General features: G+C 45.2%; 1 protein-coding gene across 3 annotated transcripts in view; it reads left to right on the top strand.

Moving 5' to 3' along the window:
• Positions 1-12,018, top strand: part of baiap3 (BAI1 associated protein 3) — a 39,271-nt gene that overhangs the window by 14,772 nt on the left and 12,481 nt on the right. For all 3 annotated transcript variants that reach the window (XR_009798961.1, XM_061847359.1, XM_061847360.1), the window contains exons 4-21: positions 4,267-4,354; positions 4,988-5,071; positions 5,201-5,308; positions 5,566-5,625; positions 5,730-5,796; positions 6,589-6,802; positions 6,884-6,928; positions 7,329-7,406; positions 8,055-8,160; positions 8,251-8,358; positions 8,435-8,527; positions 9,350-9,453; positions 9,528-9,645; positions 9,812-9,936; positions 10,956-11,046; positions 11,157-11,213; positions 11,285-11,382; positions 11,460-11,511. Coding sequence is in view for 2 of the 3 variants with exons in the window: in XM_061847359.1 (XP_061703343.1) it covers positions 4,267-4,354; positions 4,988-5,071; positions 5,201-5,308; positions 5,566-5,625; positions 5,730-5,796; positions 6,589-6,802; positions 6,884-6,928; positions 7,329-7,406; positions 8,055-8,160; positions 8,251-8,358; positions 8,435-8,527; positions 9,350-9,453; positions 9,528-9,645; positions 9,812-9,936; positions 10,956-11,046; positions 11,157-11,213; positions 11,285-11,382; positions 11,460-11,511 (1,696 nt within the window). In the remaining variant the exon portion in view is untranslated. The remainder of the gene's footprint in view (positions 1-4,266; positions 4,355-4,987; positions 5,072-5,200; positions 5,309-5,565; positions 5,626-5,729; positions 5,797-6,588; positions 6,803-6,883; positions 6,929-7,328; positions 7,407-8,054; positions 8,161-8,250; positions 8,359-8,434; positions 8,528-9,349; positions 9,454-9,527; positions 9,646-9,811; positions 9,937-10,955; positions 11,047-11,156; positions 11,214-11,284; positions 11,383-11,459; positions 11,512-12,018) is intronic.

Here is a 12,018-nt window from a genome sequence, read left to right as displayed (position 1 = left end):
GCCCGCAGTCTGGCTTTAACTGTCAACGGAGGCCGGCCAGGAAGATCATTTGTATTGAAGAAAATTTAGTTTGGAGTGTGTGTGTGTGCGTGTGCGTGTGCGTGTGTGTGTGTGCCACTCGGTGTTTTGGGATGCGACAATCAGTCTCCAGTCAGCAGAGGTAGATTTCACACGTCGGCTTTCAGCTTTGCCCGGGCCCTCATTAGCAGGTTTGCCAGCCTCGTGTCACTGCCTTTTTAATCACTGCCCGTGCAGAGGACCACCGCGTTGAGAGCGCAGACCTCCATAGAGGGGGAGGTAACAGCCCACGAAAAGAGGTTTAAGATTCAATTTTAAGCCGGTCCTCATTATTTTGGAGGTGCTGTTCGCTCGCTGGTGGCACCAGCGACCGTCCGCTGCGTTCTTCCACAATGGTGCTCGAGTCTGCTCTTAATCAGACTTTTAAATCACGATTCAGCCTCTCCTTAAAAAAAAAAAAAGAACAAATCCCACTCAGATGTCGAATTAATAACTGTTGTATTAATAATGGTTTGTGAGGAATTGAAAATTTTTTTGCAAACTTTATTTTTGGGCATATTTGCTATGATTGAAGAGTGCTTTGAAGTAGGAATTAATGATACAAAATAATCGGAAAATAAATAAAAATAGTACATTGAATATATTATGAAAGGGGAAAAAAAGTAAAGTCAAAACACAAAAAAAACCCAGCACCATAAGTGAGCATTACTTTTTTTTGAAGTACTTGAAATGGCTATCTAATGGCTGATGGCTGTCTAGCAAGTGTGTGCGCTGACAAATAGTCCAGTTATGAACATAATTTTTGTTTGTTTTCTAACTCAATTCTCTTGAGAGCCCATTGAGCCAACACATTTTTTTGGCACCCAAGCAACCAATCCTGACTGCGCTGTGTCAGCAGGAGAATACGATGCATTTCGAATTTGGACCAATAATGCCTTTGCCATCATCTTGAACAATCATAAAATAAATGGCTGGTTTGCGAGAAGAAGTTCATTGATTGTTTTTAATGTGCGAGTGTAAGAAAAATCACTGCTATACCCCAGTCTTGTTCAAATCCGCACAAAACATCTTCATAACGACAGAAACGTGGACGTGAGTTCCCTTGATAACACCTGACTTTACTTGCGTCACGCAATGTTCCCTCTAAGCTGCGCAACTGTGCATTTGCGCACTTGTCGCACATTCAGAAAACAGATCCAGTGTAGTGAACTACAGCCTGACGTCTTTTTTTTTTTAACACGGCACCACACTGCCTCTCACAAAGAGCTGCTGCTCGGCCACACCGGGCCACACACTCTACTTCCTAGTTTACCTGACACCGCCCCCCTCCATTTTAAAGGGGTACACTCATAATTACAAACACCGGGATATGTGAATAATGGAAAAAAAAGTGGAGAAACTTGATGGGATTTTTTCTTTTTTGAGTAAAAAAGGTCTGGTCTGAAGCCAGAGTAGAAAGTGCAGGATGAATTGGTGTATAATGTTAAAATTCCACCTTGGCACAGCCTGATCGAGGATGAAAGCACAGACGATACCTTGCCCAAAAAGCTAATTCTGTATTTTAAATATAGGAGGCAACATAACATTATCCCTAAAACTGTTTGGGAGCATCATTCAGCTTTCAACATACACTGCGAAAGATATTCTGCAAGCAATAATTCAGTTTTGCACCAAGAAAAACAGACGGGGGGGGACATCATTGCGGGTTTACAAAAAAAACTGAAACAAAGTTGGAAGCGACATTTCAAATTTATAGTTAATGGTAGACTTGGTATGTATTTGTATTGTAATATTTTTTGTTTGTTTGTTGACTTTTTCAGCATTCGTTTGCAAAAAACACAAAATTGTTCTTAAAAATGTTCTGATGGGAATGTAATCTGAACCTTTGCATGAGCCATGTAACTTCAATGGATGAAAATGATTGACCACAGTGGATACGTCTGATGTTGCTCAGAGTGGTCAAAGGGGGCGCTCACAGCCTTATTATATTTCCTCAGACACGAAAAAATTAGAGGGTGGCAAAAAAACGATGGGCATAAATGAGCCATTTCACTTGCGGTGGCACCTGTGAAGCATGGGTAAGAAAAGTCCGGCTGTGTTATTTTTGTCAAGCGCCGCTGAAGGAAACGAGAGATTCTATCTTCTAATTGAGCACTACCCATCGGTGACTCCTTCGTGCCTAATCAATTGCGTAATTAGAGCGCATAAGTGTCAAAATGGATGGGGGTAGGGTGTTAGTCCTTGTCACGCACATCCTCCAGTGGCGATAAGAGCCGCTGAGCTGATACGGCCCAAGTGACAAGCGTGTGACAATTGGATTTCTTTAAGACGCACGGGGTTTGATCGGAAGGCATCACTTGGTCTTTCACGCCGTCGCCGACAACGATGCGCGCACGGGTAATTGCTGTGTACGTGCTGCCACATTTTGTTGAAGTTTGAAAATGAGCGACCGCCTGTCACTTCCACTTTTTTTCCCGAAAAGCCGTGTTCGTGTTTGCTTCCCGTCCCCGCGCCAGCCCAGACGAGGGGTAAAAATTGTAATTGAAGCGTTGGGATGAATTTAGAAAGACATTTGAATCAAAACAAGATGAAAAGCCGTTTCCTAGCAACGTCAAGCAACTTTTTCTTATTCTCGCAACGTGAGCAAGACTGATCGTCGAGTGTGGTGTTTATTTCATTGTGTCGGATCAGGCATTATTAGTATTTTTTCCTTTTTTTTTTTTAAACATCTAGTTCCGAAATCTGAGAACAAAAGATCTGACAGTGTTTATCCAAATCCCTCGGGCAACGAGACTGACAGAAGACCGAACAGATTTGTGCTCACTGCAATCCCTACGACAATTAAGAACGGATGTGGAGGGATTTGAGGGTCTCAAAGCACAAGAATGACGACGGAGTGGAGCTTATTTGTATTGAATGCGCAAAAACAAAAACCCTCAAAAAACTGTAAAAACCACTCTCGCTCCACTCCAAAAAAACCAGAGTCCATCTGCTGGAGTGTTTAGATTTCCACGGATCTTAACTCTAACCCGCTTGAACAGTCAAATCTTTCAGCAGGTTAAGCCAACAAGTCCACTTTTCGTTTTTTTTTTTTTTTTTTTTTTTTTTTTCCAACCGGAGTCGTGGGAGCTCAACCAGCTCTCCCAGCATGGCTGCCATTAGTCTTCATCAATACCTCAGGGGTTTACCATCTGCTCCCCCGCCATGGCGAGAGTCAACGGGTGGCGGAGAGGATGGGCTGCCACATGCCCGCTGCGACGCGATGACGCCAATAAAAGAGTGTGACGGGGGCCTCTCGCACGGATTGGCTCCACCGCAATGTAATACGGCGAGGGAATGGGAAACGGGTGGGTGGAGAGGGATTCGGGAAAAGGCTGATCCCCGCCGCTCTGCCTCTCCTCACATCAGAGGTGATTTCCATCCAGGTCGGCGGGCGATGGAAAGCTGCCCGGCGAGAACGATTTGGAGAGGGTTTGCGAGCGGGATTCCCGAGGGGGTTGGAGCCTGCTACTCAATCCATTACCTCGCCAACCCCTGAACGTGCCACCGCATATCACCATGACAACCGGAAGGCCGGTGGGAGTTCGCAAGTTCTCTCACACCTGGAAGAAACTTGAAAAAAAGAAAAGAACAAAATATGATTTGCATTTTTGACTGCGGTCGTGCTCAGTTGGTTAAAACTAATCCCAGAGAATGTTGGAGCAAACCAAAACCCTGTAAAAAAACACTCTGCATTAGTTCAACAGATATTTATGATGCAATCAAACATCTCAGACCGACACACCCAATTTTAATACTTTAACGTAAGCCACTCAACTCTCTTTTGGGAGTCAAAGTGTTCACTAGCATACCCAAAAAAAAAAAATACACCAAAGCAAAACATGAAACATTCATTAACAAACGCTTGACTCAAATCTTACATGTCAGATTGCTTGACAACATTACCAATGAAGAGCTTTGAACAACACGAGAGCTCAAATCAATAGACCAAAGTGAGGATCGATTGGACACACAATGGGAACCAACCAACCAAATGGGAATCAGACTGAGGAGACGGTCCAGGATTGAGTGGCGTTGAGAAACGTCTTTGGTGGCCTTTGCCCCACCTCGGCGAAAGACCTCACAAAAGCGTGCCGCTGACATTGTTTCAGCTGTCAGCTTCAATAGTTCAGTGCGGTTAGACTAGACTTTTAAGAGTCCCTGTTGGTAATTCTAAAGATCTCATTTTTTTTCCTGTTCCCATGGCAGGATTTCTGAGGAGAGCATGGAGTTCTTTGAGCGTATGAACACCATTCTGCAGAAACAGGAGAGCATGCTGCAGGCCGGCCAGGCTGAGGTAAACTCCCACCCGACTTTCACCTTTCCGTCTGTTCCGTGCGCCAAAGACACGCGAGCGAATCAGGACTGAGTGGGCAGCGCTTCTGTCCATGCCTGCTCCGGTGACGTCTGTGAGCAGACGGTGGGCCAGCTTTTTGTTTTGGAAGTGGTGAACTGCTGTCAGCGGATACCTTCCGCCTCCGGTCTTAACAGCGACTTGATGATTTATTAACATCATGACAAAGAGTTTGTCATCACCCAAAACCGCATTCAAACCTCAAAATGCTGGGTTTGTTCTCTCATAAATGGCAACAGTGATGAGCACATCTGCGTCATAGTTCCGAGATTGGGTGCTCCAGCCCAAAATAAAAACGTTATATAGAATATGGACAGTTGTTTTTCACGAGCCGAACTGGCCAAATTAATGATCAGCAATTCAAAAGCTGTCTTTGTGGGCACAAAGACACATTTCCACCAAATCCATGAACAGTAGAGAGCATTGGCGCGCGGTTGCTCCCCAGCATGGCGACCTCAGCATTTGGTTGTATTGGCACACGTGAAGAAAGCGCATGTCCTCCTCGAAAAAGTTGGTTGTCAAGTCTTTATTCCGAGAGTCAATTGAGGTTTCACGATCAGACTTTTCTCATCACAGTGCCAAAGAGGAGCCTGCACCGTGCCGCCGCCCCAAGAACACGTGGACCAGGCCTTTATCCACGATAGAATCAGCAGGACCGAGGTTTGTTAGTTCCGTTGTTTACTGTTCCTCACACCTGACAATCCACTAAATGTAAAAAAAAATAAAATAAAATGGCAAAACAGAATATGAGTTAAGTGTTGCCATTCAGTGTTTCCTTTCCTACCCTAGCTGGACTTGATCTACGAGGAGGTCGTGTACACCGTGGTCAACCGAGTGGGGGTGCCCTCATCAGAACACGTGACGAGTGACGAAGAGTTGTTTGCTTACCTTCGGAAGGTACATCAAGGTCTCCAGTCATGTGGCCTGTGACAAAATTGTGTTTGACAACCCCTGGTGTACGCAGTACAGCGCAAAACCCGGTCGCACTTTGTACTGACGATATGTAAGCTGGGATGACAAATATTTTTTCATGTCATGCCAGCGATTGCGAGATTCTTTTTTTTCCTATACTAACCGTTTTTTATATAAAGAGTACAGAATCCGTTCCCAGGAGCTTCCAGCCAAAAACGTTTTCCTTTCTTGCCTTCAAAAAGGTGTTTGATATGGGTGAGGAGGAGCACGACATCATACTTCAAAAAGTGCAAGAATCCAAAGTGAGTGCGGGTGACGCTGATACAACATTCCTCAAATGTTTGAAAAGGAAAATATGTCTTTAACGTTGCAATTATGTCAGTCATGTAGTGCTTTTCTTCCGCAGAGAGCCACTTTTTCCTTGAGAGCGTCTGTCTTGAAAGCCAAGAATCTGCTGGCGAAGGATGCCAATGGTAGGAATTTCAAATAGTGAATCGGCTCTTTCTGACCAGAGCTAATAGATTCTCCATTATGCCCCCTCAAAAGCTTTCAAAGGGCACTCAGCGAAAGAGTCGAGTTGTTTACCTCCAATGCATGAATCTTCGCAGTTGATTGATTGTGATGAAGCGCGCAGTGATTTGGTGTTTGTCGGACATCATCGATCAATGCTGGGACGAGGGAAAGGAAAAGAGTTGCGATATCACATCGTGGATGGATGCGAACAACAAATACATTTTTTATTAGGAACACGCGAGCATGGCCACTACGAGGACACTTCGGCAGTGTGAGATTGCGGTCAGTGCGTTTCCACTCTAATCCGATTGGTGGTAATGATACATATTACCGACTGGTTGACAAGAAAATGGGCCCGTTCCTGGTTCTTTTTCACAATGACTTGAAGCCTACAAACGGACCTGAGTTGAGTGCACGCAGGGTTGGCATGTGCGTCTCGCAAGGGCGCGTTTTACATCCCTAGAAGACAAATGGCAGTTGCTAAAATACATTTTGTGGTTGCCGACGGTGAAAAAAAAATTGCACCTGATTAGAAATCTGAGACAAGGTTCCAAGTTCTTCTTCCAAATCTTACTTCAAAAGATGCAATTATAAATTTCATCAGCTATGTGTCACCTGTACATGGAAACGGACCCTGCGATAGTCAATAGGACTTGGATACCCGGAAACTGGAGTGTCCCTCTACTCGTGTCACTGAAACGTAAGCGTTCACGTGGGCTCAACTTGGTCGTAAGTATCTGTACTGCGGCCAGGCTACAGCGACCCTTACTGCATGCTGGGAATCCTGGAGGGCCAGAGCCCGAGGGAGTCCGAGGAGAAGAAGGAGAGGAAGTTCAGCTTCAGGAAAAGGAAGGACAAGCTGGAGAAACGCTCCAGCACCAAGGAGGCACTTCCGGCCAGGTGCATCCAGGTGACCGAGGTCAAGCCCGAGACCCTCAACCCGGTCTGGGACGAGCACTTTGTCTTGTGAGTTGACCACTTGATGATCTCACGTCAAACATTCACGAGCGCACACTGAGCATTTCTCTTCTATTTTTGCATCCTCAGTGAAGTGGATGACGTCCACAGTGACTTGCTACATTTGGACATTTGGTAAGATTAGCGCGCTTACAGGAATGAAATTATTTTTGATTCAATCCATTTTGCCCTTCTTATTGTATTGTGTTTATTGTTGTACAATACACTACATACTGTGGTATGTTGAATAAAAGTAGCAGATGAGTCAGCTGCAGAGTGCAAAACTGGCATTATTTATTTTTTTATTTCAGGGGAGAATATGACTCTATTCACATGGAGGACATATATTATCTTGCTACCTATCGGCCACAATAACATTTTTGTTGTATGTAAAAAAAAAAAAAAAAAGTATTTACTGTATACATAGTAATTACACATAATAAGTAATCTTGAGATTTGATTATTGATGTTCTTGTTACTGAAAAAAGAAGGAAGCTGGGACTCCCTCTGCTCATTCTCTTTTTTTCCTCTCCAGGGATCACGATGACGACGTCTCGGTGGCCGAGGCCTGCAAAAAGCTCAATGAAGTCAGCGGACTTAGAGGAATGGGAAGGTACTACTACTACTTTGGTACTCATTCAAAATACTATGCCAAAAAAAAAAAAGAGCAGACCCAAAACACTGCGGTGTCAGCCATCTGCTTTGACCAGCTTGATTGAGCGAGACGAAGGGCTGCCTCTTGGATAATGCAATCTTAACATAAACCCCGAATCCCAAATGCCCGCCGCACACCAGGCGATGCAGCCAAATGCTACTCAACTTGACCACAGTGGACAAATTACAGTTAGCGGTTCACATCTGCCACCAATTGACATCACACCCTTACCAACACGCTGCAATGGAAAAACTGCAAAGGTGCCACATATCATTTTGTTGAACATTCACAAACTGCAATTTTGCATCTTGGTGACAGAGACTCTTGACGCTATACTTTTTAGCCGCAGATTGAACTATTTTCACACGCTTTCAATCCTGCGGTTTAGGGTTAGGGTTAGCTAACCCTTGATATTTACCCGTAAGTTTTAAATTTAACCGGCCTTGTTTGCGTTACCACTAGCGTCAGCTCGGTGGCCATACCTGAAATTGTAATGCTTGTTGTGAATTCTTCTAGCAATTGGATGTTAAAATAAAAACTACTATTACTACTAATGGACCGACATACAAAGGAGCTTAACTAACTATGAAACCTCTTTCTCGTCAGATATTTTAAGCAGATTGCAAAATCAGTGCGTGCCAACGGATCGTCGTCGTCCGGCTCAGAGGAGAATGCCGACGACTTCCTGGGATGCATCAACATCTCTTTAAATGTGAGAAAATTTCGGATGTTTCATAAATTCAAAGCGTTTCCTTCAGACGTCTTTTCATCGGGCTCCTTTTTTTTTCTCCCGCTCTGACAGGAGATTCCCGTCGGCGGCTTCGACACTTGGTTCAAACTGGAGCCTCGCTCGAGCGCCTCCAAAGTGCAGGGCGAATGTCACCTGATACTGAAGCTGTTCACAAGCCAGGTTTGCGAGGCGAACGTCTGCAGCCTTGCCTCTCATTTCCGGGAAGGTGTTCACGCTTTTTCGTTTTTGACCTCAGAGAGACACGACGCTGTCGAAAAAAGAATCCAACTTGTCCATCCACAAGAAACTGTTGTGTAAGATTGTTGAGCATGAGCACGCTCATGTCAAGGTACGTTTGCTGCTTTTACCTTTTATCATCTTCATTCTAATTGTGTGTTTTGTTACTTCGAATACAAACCTCAACCTAACCTTCACTATACATTATCTTAACGCCACACTAAATGTAGCCCTGAAAAAATCTAAATCTCACCCTGAAATTCATTAATTTTTTGAAGGGTGTCCAAGATTTACCGTAATTCCCGGCCTACAGAGCGCACCTGGTTATAAGCCTCACCCAGTACATTTTTAAAGGAAATACTATTTGGTACATACATGGGCCGCAGCCGTGTATAAGTCGTAAGTGCCCACATTAAAACCGACATTGAAACATGAGACATTTACAAAGAAGGATGGTACACAGATAGTTTGATGTTAGCGCCGCCGGGCTAAGGCTGCAGTGTTAACGCTAACGCTAGCACTGCCGCGTGTACTAACGCTAGCGCCCCTGCGCTAACCGGGCCGGTTTAAAAAAAAAAAAAACATACTGGTAAAAATCAGTGAGGCATGGCAGTAACACGCTAGTGTAGCACTAAACGGGTAAAAGTCACTTCCTCAGCACATATTTTCGGTCGCATTCTTACCTTTTCCGCTCCAGTGTTCCCTTGCGGCAAAATGCACAAATTAGTCGCATAAACCGCACGGTTGAAAGAGTGTGAAAAAAGTCGCAGCTTATAGGCCGGAAATTACGGTACTTGTTTAATTTTGCACTCAATGGGTCGCCAGGCATTTCCTCAGAACCCGACTGTGTGTATACAAGCAGATAAAAGGTCACGTTTCCGTGATGCATCCCCTTGAATGTATTTTGACGCGTCACCCTCACACGTTTTGCCAGCGTGAGCCGTACAACTGGAACGGGCAGGTCAGCCCCCCGGCGTGGACGGTGCTGACTCACCATGCTGTGCAGACGGATCTCACCCGTCTCCAGCAGGCCATAATGTGAGTTTCTTTTGTACAAGAGTGACAATAAAACCCGCAGTTAACGTGCTAAAAGGTTGCATTTTCTGCCTCAGTCGCTGGCAGTGCTACAGCGGGCATCATCGAACCCAGCGGGTGTGCTACTCCCTGCTGCTGCGCCTCCTGAGGGCCATCGATGCAGAGTGGGACCCTCCCTCTGTGAGGGGAGACCTGGTAGGTTCTCCATCTGGGGGCACCACAATGGGGGGGCGCGGCAGGGCGTAGGGGTCATCACCTGAAAACGTCCACCTCATCAGCTCATCACTGACATTCATCGAAGTTTTTGGTTCTGCCAAAAAAACGGATCCGCGCGTAACCCGGGGGTGCTTCCTGTGTCCAGGAGAGGCAGCTGTCAGACAGCTTCAGGCTGTACACAGAGCACTGCCTGTGCCTGATGAAGAACATGCGGCAGGTTTTCCCCTGCACCAGCGCTGCCGCCGTCACGCGCTACGAGCTCATGCTGAGGTAACGTCCCCGGCGTCGCGTGACATCACATCGCATCGCGTCACTCGTCATTGCAGGGAACGTCTGACCTTTTCACGCCGAGAGACCGCCACCCACCGGACTTCTTCTCCGCACGGAACACACGTCACACTTTCTGTTTCTCGGCTCCTTTTTTTTTTTTTTTTTTTTTTTTCACAAAAGCAAATTCAACAGGGTGCGTTTTCTATTCCATAGTCTCCAATTTGCTGCGGTGGCCCAGGTCAGAGCTCACTTCAGAATTATCACATTTTTGTATTTATCATGCATGTTTGACTTCTAAAGTCATCAATGTCAGTGAATGTTCTGAAATATTTACCTATTAATGCTCTTTTTTTAAAAATTCCCCAAGATCCTAAAACCCAGTCACAATGTATGATATTTTGTGTGATTCAGCGGCAAATAAGTATTTGAACACCTGCGAAAGCCAATGTTAATGTTTGGTACAGTAGCCTTTGTTTGCAATTACAGAGGTCAAAGTGGTTTCCTGTGGTTGTTCACCAGGTTTGCACACACTGCAGGAGGGATTTTGGCCCACTCCTCCACACAGATCTTCCCTAGAGAAAAATCATACATTGTGATTTCTGGATTTTTCTTTTTAGATTATCGCTCTCTCAGTGGACTTGCACCTTACCATGAAAACTTCAGACCCCTCCATGATTTCTAAGCGGGAGAACTTGCAATATAGAAGGGTGTTCAAATACTTATTTTCTTCACTGTATACCCAGAAGCGGTCCAACCGTTTGAGAGTTGAATAATGATACATTGCTAATGTCGGACATGATTTCTGCTGAACATCAAGGTAAAAAGGTTGTTTTTCTCCCGATAGATCTATTTATGGGGTGAGTAGATTTGTTCAGTGAAAAATGAACTGGATGCATCGATCCTTTCCCATTTACACTTCAGAGAGAGATTTTACTCAACATCCTACGCATACATACAGTCCACTTTAAGTCTAATACGTAATAAATATATCGAGTGAAACGGCGGTCTTCCTGTTTCAGAGGGATCGGCTACATGCAGAACATGCGGGCGTTCAAGAGCGTTTGCCCCTTGCGTAACGAGCTGCACTTGGACATCACATCCGCCGTGAAGGTAACGACCGAGGAAGCGGACTCGGGCTCTGGAGTCCTTTTAATTAGTTTGAGTTCGATTTTAATCATCCGCTGGTGTAAATGGTCCCCCACCCCCCACCTCCTCGACAGAAAGGAACCTCTGAGTGGTACGAGAGCTTAATCGCGCAGTACAAGCCAGAAGACGGGGTATGTGCGCAAGGCATTATTTTGGACCTTCCTGTCAAGGATGAGAAGATTCATGCGCGTTTTCAATGCAGTCTCTGGAGGAGCAGCTGAAAAAGATGGTCGTGGTGGTGGACGCCGTCTGCGCAGACATGCAGAGAGCTCAGAATATCTACAACAAACTCTTCTACAGGTGCACTCCAAGCCGGAACGCTGGCTTATATATTCTTTCATTAATATTCAACTCCTGGTGTTGACTTGTTTCCGCAGCGCGGTCAAAGTGGATTTCTTCAGCGTGACCTACAGGCAGCTGGAAAAGCTGGTAAGTCCCCACAAGCTTGGGCTCCTTTAAAGGGAGACTTTAAAGACAATTTTCCAGTTTCCAGTGACATGCTTTTGTCGAAATACCCCAAGGATCAAGAATTACAGGAGACTTTTTAACCTTTATTCAGCCTCGATCAAGACAGCCTGTTTTGAACGGGGGCGGCTCGGCTTGACGGTCGATTATATTCTTCGCCATTTTGACTGACTGCGCATGCACAGTTATAGCCATAGTGGTATGTAATGGCCCGCATCATGAAGTCGTACTAAGCAAGGTTCATCCCACACATCGTGGCAGATGATTGATGAGAGCTAGCCAGCTAACTGCTACCTAGCAGCTATGTTAACTAGCAAGCTTAGTAGAAGGAAATGTTGGAAGTCATCGTGAATTTATGCATCTCACAACGCTGATGCCAGCACAATACAGACCGTGGCCCCAATGCTGCTAGGGATCCTGGTTATAGTAAGCCATTTGAAGCTAAAAAGAACCCTTTTGGCACAGTTTTTT

The sequence above is a fragment of the Syngnathoides biaculeatus genome, chromosome 16, assembly GCF_019802595.1.
Source record: "Syngnathoides biaculeatus isolate LvHL_M chromosome 16, ASM1980259v1, whole genome shotgun sequence".
NCBI classification, from domain to species: Eukaryota; Metazoa; Chordata; class Actinopteri; order Syngnathiformes; family Syngnathidae; genus Syngnathoides; species Syngnathoides biaculeatus.
The sequence above is the reverse complement of the archived record's forward strand: the minus strand, read 5'-3'. Positions and strand labels throughout refer to the sequence as shown.